The following is a 14658-nucleotide window of genomic DNA, read 5'->3' on the forward strand; positions in this document are numbered from 1 at the left end:
CATTAGACAGACGCTGTATCCTTAACTCTGTAAGATTAGAGATTGGGCCAAATACTGACTGGATTCAGAAAAAAAAAATGATTTAGGAGATCAGTGCTGTTTGTAGTATATGATTTTGTTTCTTGTTTTCATTTTTCTTTCCAAACTACTGTGTGTAGTGTGTGTGGAGTTGTGTTTGGTATGATCACACACCACATATATTGTGTTGCTGCAGACCTTCATTTTCAATCATTCTGAATTGTTAAGGACGAATCCATATACAGTGTGTGCTGTTTTATATATTGTATATATGTTTTTTATCAGACATTCACTTTTCACTTATAAAGTCAAACACTTTGTGAAGCACTTGGAGGACGAATTGATATGAATGTGCGAGTGGAGAGCTGTGTCAGCGAACGCGCAGAATAGGAACAAGCAGAGGTTAATTCCACATTGAAAAGTAACTGATAATGTTTCTTTGTTCCCCTTCTTTACATTTAACTCTGAGAATGAAGTTAAACTCCATTCATTCCCAAATGATGTGCATGTTTCTCCATTTGGAGGGCAGTGTTTTTTTTTTTGTGGAAAAAATAATTCAAACAGAAAATATTTTCGGATCCTTAAACTATTCTTTATAAATTAACTAAATGGAAAGTACAAGGGCTAGTAGTTCTGACGGGAAGTCATCAAAGCTGAAAACTTTGGACTGCAACTCGACAAATTCAGTCTCGATGCCATCAATTCTTTCACATCAAACAGGTAATTCATTATAGTGAGCTGCTAGAACCTAAGAACAAGGAGCAATACAGCATGACATTCAGCTAGTTTACCAGTTCAGTTACCAGTCAGCAACTGGGTGATACTGTGAAGACTATTAGCCATCTTAACTCAAACAACCACAGCACTGTTCACAGGACTCCAGGGGGGTGGTTTTGTTCTTGAAAAAGTGGAAACATTTGGTCCACTCTCAAATTAAGAGCATACACAGGGACCATCACCTACCTGAAGCATCAAAAGAGCTACCGGAGGGTGCTGCTGGTGTTGAGCCAAAAGCCGCGTCAAAGTTGGTCTGCAAGAGGTTGTTCTGGGCTGGAGCCGAGACCGCTGCCGCTGGAACTGCTCCTGCAGGGCTGGGGGCCATGAACCCGCTCCCTAAACCTGCAGAAGACGTCTCAGATCGCGCCAGCTCAAACACACACCCGACAACGAGGGCCTTGGCAGAAAGCACCTTTTTAAGAATCTGACAAAACGAGCAGCTGCACCATTTCTATAAAAAATGACTCACACTGGCAACTGAGGTTGGAGGAACAGTATGAACATACAAAACTAAAACATTTGCCATTGATAAAACCTGACCAAGAAAACAACATGAATATGGTAAATATGCCAAAGGAATAGTGCGAGCTCTCCTACAGGAATATATCAACTTCAAAACAAACTTCAACTTTAAAAAAAACCAACAGAACAGCCAGTTGGACTAAATAAAATACATTTCTTACTGCATAATTCCATTTAAGAAGCGATTAACCCCAATTCCTTTTCAGGAGGTAACAAAAAAATTACTGTAGTTTACCAGAAACGGTTGGCTGAAGGATAGAACATTGACACATTGCCCTTATAATACATTAGAAATAAACAGCTTGCGGTTTATTTCCTGACGTACATTTCTTCCATTTTAAACACTGGCTCACTGATGCGTTTGCAATGGGAACCTTACACAGCAGGGATACACAGATAACTTACCAGACAGCAGGTCAGCCGATGATGGGCCACTGGGAGCAGCCTGGGCAGAGGGCTGAGACTCGGCAGCAGGGCTTCCAAAAGCATCTACCAGGTAATCCAAGACGAAGCATGAGGGCAAAAAAGTATTCAGATCAGACGCACACTTTTCATTGATGAAACGTTCAACAGGCAAGACAGGCAAACCAGAGGGTGCTGTGGGCAGCACTCCAATCTGACTTCTGTATCTACTACGTGAATAAAAAAGACCTTGTGTTTTTCGTCTCTGGGTAGTGGCACACTTGTGTGAAAAACGAAATGCTGTCTCCATTTTCACTACATTACTGCAGATTCCACAATTAGTCACAGCTGGATTGGTAACGTTTTGGGGGAATACTGGAGTTTACACGGCACAAAAACAGAAACAAATTACTAAAACTAAAACAATATATGTATAATATAAAAAAAAAATCTGCCCAATATTAAACTATGATCAAAAAAGCCCTATCATCTTCATTAAATTGAAACAAAATAATACTATGTAAAATTTGGAGAGGTTGGCTGAAATAATCAAGCACAACATGCATGCATTTTGTTTGGAAATATGACAATATGACAATGAATAAGTTTCATTCCTTCCTTCTCACTACTGCTGCACGGCTGTGCTGAAGCAGTTGATCACTTTTGTTAGACTGACTAACCATTGGTCATCACACGCTTTTCACTCCTGACCACGATGTGAAAGGTTTATTAAATGTATTTCCAGTCCATCTACTATATTATGTGTATGTGTATTTTGTTTTTCGAGTCATTTCCATTAAGATTTTATGACTCATTATGGCTACACTTTGTTGCATACTGTACTGTAAGTACTAAATCACTTCATTAGTGAGGGAGCTGATGAGGTATTTTAACTTTGCAGAATGTCAAGTCTGGTGAAAATCACAATCACAGAAAGGGACCAATATGGGCATATCTATTCAAGAAAACGAGACCTACATGCCATTGGTAGGCTGGAGCAACACAGGAAAAGCTACCTGCACTGGAGCAAAGTGCTGATCAAGGGCTTATATAAATATCACCCTAATGGACATCAGTAAGTACAGTATGATGCAGATGTGCAGAGAGATATGTTAATTGTTGTGTACAGCAGAGTAATCAATGGGGAAGTCCCATTGAGATGATCCAGGCATGAACATCTGGTCACTACAGAACCCCACCTGGAGTTGATAGCTGTTCAATATGTCAGTGCACTTGCTACAAAAACACTGTCTTTGTGCTGATCATACCTTTGTTGAAACTGCTGCAGTTATAGGTGATGTATTTCCCTTTATTCCCAGTACATTAAACCCTTAAATAAGCTGAGACAATCAAAAATGCAAGAGAATTTCAGAAAACACTGCCTTTACAAAACAGGTTTGTAATGAATATTGCCAGTTACAGTAAAGGACAATTGTAACACCAAACAGTAACATTCCTCAATCCCATCCTACTTCAGCAGTAGTAAACCTGGAGAACCTAACACTCACACTGAGAAAAGAACAGATTTCAAGAAGCAGGCATTAATTGTCTTGATATTTAAATATTTCTCCCCTACATACCACATTTTAGGTTGTTAGACATTCTATGTACCCACTGGAGTACATAATATCAACAAAGGTAACAGAATTAAATACACAGACAAAAATAAAAACAAATCTACATTTTATCATGAAACCCAACTACCACTGAACATATCTTACTTAAATGTGTAATTGTCTAATAGGTTCAGTCATTGTTAAGGAAAAATAAGATACAATGCCCTGATGATTTCTTAAATGTCATCAAAGAACCATCATATTTTTTTTTCAAAAAGATTTAAAGCTATGTTTAGATGTGATCTAATAATGATTTAATAAAATGATTTTTTTGAGGCTGTACCTAAAGATAGGCAATGAATTTCTGGATTCAATACAGAGTACATCCAGAGAGTGCATGGAGAAACCTGCTAGAACTGAATTTACATCCAAATTACATTCACATCCAACACAGTGGTACTTCCATTAAAAATACTGACACTGCTGGATGCTGCCTTCTTTCTTTTCACTGCATAGGAATGATCAAACAGCATGGAGGTCAACACTAAAGCCCTGAATACATCAACTTGCAGACTGAAGGAAATCAGACTGTTTTATTACTAATGAGCAGAGCAAAGTGATCTATATGGGACAATTTCAAATGACATCAACAATATATAAAATTGTATGTTTTGGCAAATGCTTTTTTATTATTAAAGCCTGCACTAAGATCAACCTATAGATTCAGCACATTGTAATGTTAAAACATTCTTCGGACTTTTCACTTTCTTCTTCCCTCTTCTCCTCTTTGAAGGTTTTATTAAACATTAAAACTAAAATTTGCCTAATTAACTTTTAGATTAATATATTTAGACTATAACTAAATATTTAGCTAGTTAGACTTCGTATTTTAATATCACTACTTGTTCTGACAGAACACATCGCAGTGTATCGTATTGTATTCCATGGATATATTGACACATGTCATAGCTCTGAAACAAACCTTCAACAGGTAAATGATCAGCAAAATATTTTCATATGTGAACGTCTTTCAGGGAGTGCAGTTTATTAATGACCAAGGAAATGATAAGCAAATAAAAATACCAATTAAAAATGGATTTTGACAGCTTCAGAAAATAAACTCCAAGTTATATTAATCATAATGCAGGCAACAACAGCATGTCACATTCCTGAACTGAAAAATCAGACAGATGCTGCTGGGAAGCACCAATACACTGGGTTGGCAGCCTGGGATCTTCCAGATCAATTCTTTACTGTTTTTAACAGCGGAAAAAATCTCAACTTGTGATTTATTGAACTTGGAGTGTGAGTTATGTGTTTTTTTTGTTTGGTGTACTACTTTTTTAAAATGTCACTAATTTTCAAAATGTAATAAAAGGTGTTTAAACATTGGGATGCAAGGACTCTGAAGGACAGATAGTTAATTAAAGGACTTCTTTGAAAAGAAGGATTATTGTTCTGTAGGAATTCTTCTATCATAAACTGACCTGTGGTTTATAAAACACATCCTTTTCTAAACTTTCAAGAGTTTTCTCGTGATGTTTTCTGAAAGCAACCAGACTGGAATAGCAGTTCTGTGACTCTGTATTACGCACCCCCAAACAGGTCGAGCACACCTGCAGCATCAGGCTTGGCAGGAGACGCTACTGGCGCTGGAGTTGGTGCAGAGAATGCGTCCACTGGAGCAGGCGGCAAGAAAGGAACAAGACACGCTTATCAGAAAGAATTGCAGAGCATTAAAAAAATGTCAGAAAGACTGCAGACATCTTAACTTGGCTCTGCCTATTTACCAATATTTCCTAACAACCGACAGGCTCTACGGCAACTTACAATGATGTATATGGAAAATTAATCTTTATACTTAACTTTTCTAGTAATGAAAGCTGTTAAGTTATGAAATGTTGTACTGTACATGCAGTACTAGACTGATGCACAACAGACTAAGGTCTAATGAATCTAACCAAATATTTTAAACATAGACATCAAACAAAATCAAAGGAAATGTGAACAAAATTACAAATTAAAGAATCAGGTAAATATTTAGTAAGAAATGTGACACTGTCAGAAGCACAACATGTAGTTTGTATGGTATCCTTGCAGTTTTGATGCATAGACCTGATCAGCCTCTGGAAAGACTGTTGTGGGATTTCCCTGCTCTCTCTGTGAAGCTGCTAAAGATTGTTCACAACTGCCCCCAATAACGGCACTGATGAGCTGATTCTAAAGATATTCTAGTAGGGTCAAGACAGAAGAAAAAGCTGGCCACAACAAAGCCTTAACATCATTTCTTGAAGTTGGATAATCTTGAACTGCCCTGCTGAAAACCTGACACTTCCAGACTTCCAGGGTTTGCAGGAACAGAATAAATGATGGTTCAAAGACTTCCTCATTGTATCACTGAACACTATGTTACATTGTATCACTTAAACCTAACCCTAACCCCATCAAACAGCACCAAAGGTATTCCTGAGTTAAATAAGATCCTATCCCATACCACCACATATCCATCCCCCAGTGTCTGGCTTGACCAAGGCAACATAATCACATATATTTCAACTAAACTGTGGAAAAGATACAAAAATCGAATTACTATATAGAGACTAATATTATCCAAAACAGCAGTAAGTTGTATATTAGCGAAGTGTGAATCACAGTTAAAGATTGGAAGAAAGAAGTAGGATATAATCAGTTCTTTTTTCAATATAATTAATCTAATTTTTCTATCCAGAGCAATGCAAAAATACGTGTAGCTTGTAGAACAACTTTATCCTATTCACTGAAACCATAAAAACACCACAGTAAATTTCAAGTAAACTGGGATATCATAGAAGTAGTGGACTAAAATGGAAACACCAATGTAAAGTCACTAATTAGGCTGTCAGGCTACCATGTGTGACCAGTACAGCCTGTATGCTATGTGGCACAGACTGTGCTAGAATCAGGAATAAAGCAGAAGGGATGTGGCACCAACCAACTCCCACCAGATTGATGGAGGTGCAAAATGCTGTTTTGGGCATTGTTCCAGAATATCTCATAAATGCTTGATTAGATCTGGTGACAGAGAAGGTCACGACATGGGCAAAACATCCGTGTCATGCTCATCAAACCACTGGTTGACCACACATGTTGTCCAAGTTGAGCTTACCTGGTCACTGAAGGTGCTGCCACACGCACCCCAAAAATCACCCTTATTTCAAGGTTACAAAGGTCTCCTCTTGCAGTCATGCTAACCATAATTATACAACCAGGCCTATCCAGTATTTTCATACATGATCTTAAGAAGGCTTGGATCTTCTTTGCTTAATTAACACACCTGTGTGGAAGCCCTTGGTTTTCAAATATTTTTTTCACATTTACCCAGGTGTTTCCATTTTTTCTGTCCACTCCTTTAATGAAAAATGTCTACCAGTTGAAATACTGATAATAAAAAAAACATAGAAGACAGAAACTCATTATCTAATGAACACTTTAAATTACTTGGCAAGAAGACAAGCCACAGGGCAGTGTAGCTGAACAGAAAATGGCGAGACAACTCACCAGACAGGAGATCAGCAGTCAGGCTGCTCTCAGGCAAAGGAGAAGGTACGCGAGGAGGAGACGAGAAAGCATCTTCCAAGTTATTGTGAAAACAGGTGAAAGCAAACAGAAGTTTTAATGACCAAGAAAATAGCTATCTGTTTTTGCTGCGGGTACATGCAACACTTGCACTTCACAACGAAAACAGCGAAGATGAGAAGGAAAACGAATGGCAAAGAATGAAAATTGATCATCAAGGATGGGAAGGCTTCAAAGGAAATAAATCATCTTGATCCTGTACCTGTCGCAAATAGGTCTATGCTAGGTGTAGCATCCTGTTTGGGAGCTGTGGAGGCATTTTGCTCAGGCATAGAATCAAATAAATCTACAAACAAGGACACACACACATTCATTGTAAGTTAGTGCATATTAAAACAAAGACAAAAGAAGCAGAGCACTTCTAGGAAAAAAAAAAGCCTTAAAGCACATTTTTCAAAAGCTGAAAATTAACAATCACTACATCAGGAACAAGTAAGAAGAAGCATAACTCCATAAGCTACTCTTGCGGTATCAGTCAAAATAAAAAAAAGTTAGGGAGATGGCTGTGGATACACAACTCGGGTGACTAGACAAAAGAGAAACAATCACCCACTGCCACACGTTCAACTTCCCAAACTTTTTTTTCTTTGACAGTTGCTGCTTGAGTCTAAAAACAAAAGAGGGTATTCAGCAGGTATAAAAATGTACCAGAAAAAAAAGGTTAAAACTTTACCACCAAAGATATCTAGAGCAGGAGGAGCAGCTGTGGTGGCAGGAGTGGAAGTAGCAGTGGTGGTAGGAGTGGGAGCTGCAGGGACAGCACTTGGAGCTGTGCTAGATGTAGGGGTAACTACTGGAACGCTGGTCTCAGCAGGCTTCATAGCAAAAAGGTCCAGTTCTGGTGCAACGTCTGCACTACCTTCGGATGGTGCAAAGGGGTCTTGAAGGGGGCCAGGAAATATGATCAGAGAGGAAGGGAGAGGAGGATGTTATGTTCAACCCCAGTTGGCAACTAATAATCCACAGATCAGAAAAGTACAGTAAAAGAAAGTAAAAATGAACAAAAAAGATAAAACGCTGGCCACCATTAACATTTGTCCTGCAGCCTCGGGCAAATACTGATAACAAGCAAGCGCTGTCTAAAGCTAGCTTTCTCAAACAGCCAAAGGAAAAGCAGCAGTGACTTGTTCTTATAAAGGTAGCTTTAGGTCGGTTTGACTCCAAGGGTATATGCCAGTGGCTGTGTGCAGAATAAAGTTAATGTCAGAGAAAAAAACTAACTCTACTTACAATCTAAGACAATTCTATGCCTTTGTACGCACCATAGCTCCACTTGTGCCGGTTTAAACAAAGCAGTTTGAGTTCCTATCACCATATCACAGATTCACACTTGTTTCAAATTTCAAAGAATGCAGGGTGAGAAGTGAGGGGAAAAAAAAAAGACCTTGTATGCATTATCATATTTGTAGCGGCAAGATAACTACATACTTTGGGGGAAAAAAAATGGGTCAGTATGAGAATAATCCCATCAATGAAGAAAAAAAAACCTGTAGTGTTAGACCTGAATATCCACAGGGCGAATGCTAGAGGGTAGGAACGGACCAGTGGGGCAGCTGTAAAAAAACTGAGAATTGAGCATAAATAGGGTGGAGGAAGGCAGCGTTTGGTGGAAGGCTGGTGGAGGATAGAAGGTATGCAAAATGGTGAGGTACTATCGACATGGAAGGCCTTACTGCACTTGTAGCTAAAGCTACCAAGATCAAGGAGAAACGGTGCTAACCACCTCACCCTACTGAAAAGGGGTTCTACAGAAAGCCCGACCCCGTGACTTGGGCCGGGACCGAGTTCGCGAGACGGGACCCACCAGATCCAGCGCATGCATCGAGAGCTGCAGCCGCAGGAGTGGGAGCGGCTGGTGTGGCGGCCCCCTCGGCCACTGTGGGGCCTTCCCCAGGAGAGCTGGCAAACGCATCTGAGGTCCCGGGGGGGGTTTAGGGGGGGCAACAGAACCAAAAAAAAAACCACAGAAGAAAAGAAAGCAACAAGGCAAAGAAATAAGACGTTACCAAACAGTGACAGGTTAAGAAGCTCGTAAGAAGGGACACAGCAAGAACCGTTAGGAACTGGTGGAGAAAAGTTTCTCAGCGCAAAAGTACCGCGAAAGTACTCGGAACTGCAGTCTCGACTCACTCAAAAGTGACGCTGCAGATTTCCGCATTCAAACCAACTGGAAAGATAACTCTATAATCTAAATTTAATGAGGACTGATATTTTTTTTATTGCCTTAGCAGGCAAAGAAAAATGCTGTGTTTGTGTTTCCAAACGGCTGAACTGCGCAAATGATTGACATGCCTGTATGATCTTTGTTTCTAGACCAGCCTGCGTGTAAATCTTCCAGAAATCACTGGGACATGTTCAGATGTATTTATGGATGTATTAATAGAACTCAAATCAGAAGGAGATTTTAGTTTTAAATTTAAAAAATGAAGAGAAAAAGCCACACTGCATCTTTGGCACACTGGCTTTAAGCTCAACCGAGGACATAGCAAAGTTTTTGCTGAGAAGCCAATTTCTAATGCAAATAAGGATTTCAAACCGTTCAGTTAGCTTTCAAGGAAATTGCAGAATAAAACACTCTTACCAACAATTCCAATTAAATCACTGGAGACTTAATAGTAACTCACTTCTTAACCATACTATTGAGAGGGGCTTATTTAACAGTGCTGTGGGATTTAAGCTGACAGAGTAGGACCACTCTTAAGCACAATAAAACATATGGTAGTTTTAACATACAGTAGTATATTGGACAAACAGGCATTTATTTTTGTAGTATGCTGTATGTACAGTATACTATACACCTTATAGTTCCTGACTTAAGGATCTGCTATATCTATATAGAAAGAAAAACTTCCACTTAGCCTTTTTGTGTATACCGCAAAAGAAACTTATTGGTTGGAAAAAGCTTTTGTTTGAATAATGAATAAACCACATAAGAATCCCCCTGGTCAAATTGAATGGCAGAAACAGAAATACACTTCTGAGAATCTGAGATATCTGAGAATATTTACACATGGATGAGGCCTTCTGCAACTTCCCTCTGGAAACATTGGGAAGAGAGGCAGAAGGAGCACAGTAAGAGAAAAAGAAAGGCCAAGCTGAAACCTGGGATTCGACTAGTCTGAGGTCCCTACAGTAGCTCCCTGAAGTTTAAATCCAATTAGCTGCGGTCTGGGCTTCTGAAAAATGTGTTCCTGACAGAGGTCTATAAGATTTGTCATTATTTTAGAACTTTGTTAAAATTTTTAACAACTGCAATAACAGGAGAGCAAAAAAGGCAGCAGAAAGATATTTGCATTTTAAATAATAGCAAAAACAGATGTGGTGTACTCCCTTCCCTTTCATCTATATTTATTCATGGAATGGTAGGTACTGTACAGACCAAATGTGAATCACTTGCTTTTTGCACTGATTAGAAAATCATTTAATATATTTTTAGATAGAAACATATCCGCCAGGAGGCATGCTGGAGCAGTGGTTAGCATTGCTACCTGACAGCGCTGGGGCCCCGGGTTCAATTCCTGACCTAGGGTGCTATCCGACTCCCTGTGGCCACATGAGTTTACTCCGGGTGCTCCGGTTTACTCCCACAGTCCAGAGACATAGTGGTGGATTAATTGGCTTCTGGGAAAACTGGCCCTGGTGTGAGTGTGTTTGTGTCTGTGTGTGCCCTGCGATGGACTGGCGTCCCGTCCAAAGCGTACCCTGCCTTGCGCCTGTTGCTTGCCGTGATGGGCTCCAGCTCGCTCACGACACTGAATTGGAAGAAGTGGTTAGTAAACAGCTGGATGGATATATGCACCAGTGAGCTTACAAAGTCTACTAACTGTCCATCTTAAAAGTACTTCATTTGTCCCATCTCCTTCAGACGAAAAATGATCCTTAAAGAAATGACCTTTTATTGTTTTTCCAGGTGCAGTTCACAAGTCTGATTACTTTCCCTTAATTACAACTGCACCACGTGACACAAGACTAAGCTAAGGTTGTTCGGTCTTTGGGAATCAGCGGCTTTGACACTTCTCACTTTTGCTTAATTCTCATTTTCGAAGACTGTACCACAAGGGGCCGAAGACAAGAGAGACCCCCCCCACCGAAACACGGACAACGCGGCTCGTGGGTGAAATGTGGGAAAGGCCCCGGTATTGGCCGGAGGATAAAAGACCGTTACTTCTACACAGGGGACAGAGGTGTTTGAATGTGCTTCCCGCCGACTCGCTGACGCAGAGGAAGAACCGTGAAGCCGACTGACCTCCAAAGAGATCCACGTCCCCGGCGGCGGCTGCAGCAGGCGCAGGAGGTGCCACCGCTGCCGCGGGAGTGGGAGCCGCGACAGGAGCGTGAGCAGGAGCTGGAGCAGTCTCGGGCGCAGCGGAAGTGGGCGCGGCAGAAGTAGAGGGGGCGGGGGTGGATTCTACTGCATAGGGGTCAGAAAGGAGTGTCTCGGAGGCACTAACAGGGACCGGAGCTGACAGAGTGTCTGTCGGAGAACCAACCACCCAACAACCCCCCCCCAGAAAAAAAAAACACAAGGGAGGAGAAAAAGGGAGGGAAAGAGAAAAAGAAGTATGCTGCTGAGATCAGATCTTGTACCGCTCAGTCCTCATTGAAAGAAAACACAAAAAGAGCGGGAAGAAAAACGACAGTCTGAGTCAGCGGGTCACGGCGCACAGAAACAAGACACTCGTCATCTTGTGTTACTCACCCTCCCCAAGCAGGTCTGGAGGGACGTCCAGCGCCAGGCAGGGAGCGGCAAGCAGTGAGGTGGAGGGGAAGAAAAGACAGTGGAAAATAAATACACATGCAACTGGCTAAGGCCCTGAGCAACATTCAGTAACATGCGTATAATAGCCTGCGACCTAATGTGGTTTACAAGCAGAGAAAAACCAAATAAGCTCAAAAACATTGTTCAATTCTGCATTTTTATGTAGACATCCACCAGACAGAAACGTCTCTGAGCACCTTAAAATCCAGAAAGGATTTTAAAGCCGAAAGCCAAAAATGCAGTTAATGGTAATTGCCACCTTTAAAGCACTTTACAATGTTGAATAACAACCTGGCACCTAACACTTAAAGCAATCTCAATCATAGCTAAGGAAACGCGGGAGAAGACATAGAAAAACAAAAGGTTTAGATGCACACTGGAAAGAATTAAAGCACTTAGTATATTGAACTGGTTGACTGAAACTTGTTAACTCTCAGTTTTATTCGGCACTCTTCATGCGCTGGGCTGGGATGACACCTGCAGAAACCGAATGCAGCCCCTTGATCATGAATCCATGAGCTTAATATTACTCGTATTTTTCCCTAATTATAATGTACATACAGTAAGCACTTCACAGTACTACTCCTCAGCTTCAGTACAGCTGTTACCATACTTACAGTGGAAAATCTTGTGTTTGCCACCATGAGTTTCCTTGGCATTCTTGCTCCAATACTACTAATTTCTATATAAATATTATAAAGATTGCAATAATTTATCTTGCATTCACTATGCTGCTCAAGGGGTTTACCATGAATTTAAGCAAGTTTTCTGACCCCAGACTGAAACAGCATCAAGGTTTATCATAGGGAATGGTGAAAAGCACTACACCACTATACACTATGTTTCTAACTGGGAAATACATCTAGCACATTAAAGCGCACTACAACCATGAAAGGGCACAGAAGGACTGGAAATGCAGAAGACTAGTATGTTAAAATGCACCTTTCACGAGAGAATTCAAAGCCAGTGTATTTTTAACACTTGTTTGTCCCTGCTTTTTCCTTCTTCCTTTCTTTATTATGGCTACTATTATCCACATTATACAAACACCCCAAAGACAAGTAAGGGCATCACATTGACGTACACTATACAGTGATTTGATCTGTTTATTTGAACAGACGCTCTCAAATACAGTCATGGTCAAAGGCAGATTCCCGGATGTTCGGTGAGCTGCCTATTTTCCAGCAGTGCCCGGGGATAATGAAGACCCCCCTCTCCGAGCAGCGCGGTTCATCTTGCCCGGAGCAGCGTTTACTGTACCTCCCCACGCGCTGGAGGCTGTGGAAGCCGACATCCCTGCAGCTGCTCCCGCCGGCTGCGTCGTCCCAGGAAAGTCGGGCTGCAGGTCCAGCAGGTCGCTGGACGGCTTGGCTGCACTGAGGAGACAAAAGGAGCACAACGTTCTGGACTTTAAAAAATAGCCATCAGCAATATCTTATCCCCCACTTGTCTTTTTCCTGCAGACTGTGAGCAGCCAACTCCGGTTAATTCATCAGCACATGCTGTGAACTTAATTTATACCTCTGCAGCTCATCTGCCAATTAGACATGCTTCTCAAAAGCGGGATTTACATTCAGCACGAATCCAATCGCTTAACTGAAATTAAACTGTGCTGTGCTTTTCAACATGTAACACACTGTTGTTCAATTCAGAATAAAAGACATCCTTAACAGGCACTTCAGAAAATAAGGTTCACAAAGCTTAAAAAAACATACACAGTTATATAAATCCACAACAATTACAATCAAGTATCAGCATTTTGCATTGTTACCATGGATCCTTAAGTGCTTTGCCTGTTTTCACAACTTTCTTCCACTGTGAGAGGTTTATTTTAATCATTCTGCCTTGGAAACAAAACACTCGCACTCATGGAGCTTTTTCATCATCAATGTTCAGGGTGGATATACAATGGGTGGATCAGTTGAGACTCTTGTGGTAAAAAAACGGTCTGTTCTAATGCTTAATCACTGCCTTTCATGTCTCTTTGTTCTTTGTTCACCTCTCTTTTTACCACAAAATTTATTCTGGATTTAGCAAATCTGCCAGCAGCCATATCACCCTGCAACTCACCGCAGGCAGCCCACTGAAACTAAGTAGGTGAGAGACTGGTCAGTACCTGGATGGGGAAACTCCTGGGAAATCTAAGGTTGCTGCCGGAAGAGGTGTTAGTGGGGCCAGTAGGTGGAGCTCACCCTGTGACCTGTGTGGGTCCTAATGCCCCACTATAGTGATGGGGACACGCTACTGTAAAAAGGCGCCATCCTTTGGAGGAGATGTAAAACTGAGGCCCTGACTCTCTGTGTTCATGAAAACTCCCAGGGTGTTTCTTGAAAAGTGTAGGCATGGCCTCTTAATAAACCCCATCCATGTGGGTGCTGCACATTGGTGGTGATGGAGGGGATCCCCATTATCTGTAAAGTGTTTTGAGTTGAGTGTCCAGAAAAGCGCTATGTAAGTGTAAGGAATTAATAACTATTATCTAATCATCTTGGGCCCATTCAAAAGGATTTTACTAAATGGTATGAGTTCTCTTTGATGTTGAATGCTTTGAAAACAAAAGAGATGATCATTGATTTAAGAAAAATGAAACACCCCTCTAACCTACTGTAATTCAAGGTCAGTCTGCAGCTGTAAATTACTACAAGTCCTTGGGACTGGACTCATGGACAAAAACCTGAGAGGGGACAAATGTTGTGACACCGTTTATAAAAAAAAAGAGATCTTTTTCTGAGCAATCGTGACTACTTTAAGGTAGTACTTTAACACTCTTCTACAAATCTTTCATTGAAAGTGTTTGAACATATTGTTGTTCTTTATGGTTTGTACCACCAGTACTGTTCACTGCAATAGACTGTGAAAATTGGTAAAGGTAAGCAGCAAAATCACTGGGGCAAATCAAATAAACCAAAATGCCCTCTGGAAACAGAGGGTTCTAAACAAGACCGAGAGCATCATGGAGTGCGTGTCTCATCCCCTCCACTGTGAATCTATGCTACTCCCATCTGGAAG

The 14658-nt window shown here is 40.9% G+C and overlaps 1 protein-coding gene across 1 annotated transcript in view; it reads right to left on the reverse strand.

Moving 5' to 3' along the window:
• Nucleotides 1–14658, reverse strand: part of snap91a (synaptosome associated protein 91a) — an 83470-nt gene that overhangs the window by 9857 nt on the left and 58955 nt on the right. The window contains 10 exon segments of the mRNA XM_088625897.1: nt 982–1137; nt 1723–1806; nt 4871–4954; nt 6813–6884; nt 7093–7176; nt 7564–7770; nt 8695–8802; nt 11137–11364; nt 11590–11604; nt 12910–13025. Of these exon segments, the coding sequence (XP_088482023.1) occupies nt 982–1137; nt 1723–1806; nt 4871–4954; nt 6813–6884; nt 7093–7176; nt 7564–7770; nt 8695–8802; nt 11137–11364; nt 11590–11604; nt 12910–13025 (1154 nt within the window).

Source organism: Lepisosteus platostomus, chromosome 3, assembly GCF_059453375.1.
Source record: "Lepisosteus platostomus isolate fLepPlt1 chromosome 3, fLepPlt1.hap1, whole genome shotgun sequence".
NCBI lineage: Eukaryota > Metazoa > Chordata > Actinopteri > Semionotiformes > Lepisosteidae > Lepisosteus > Lepisosteus platostomus.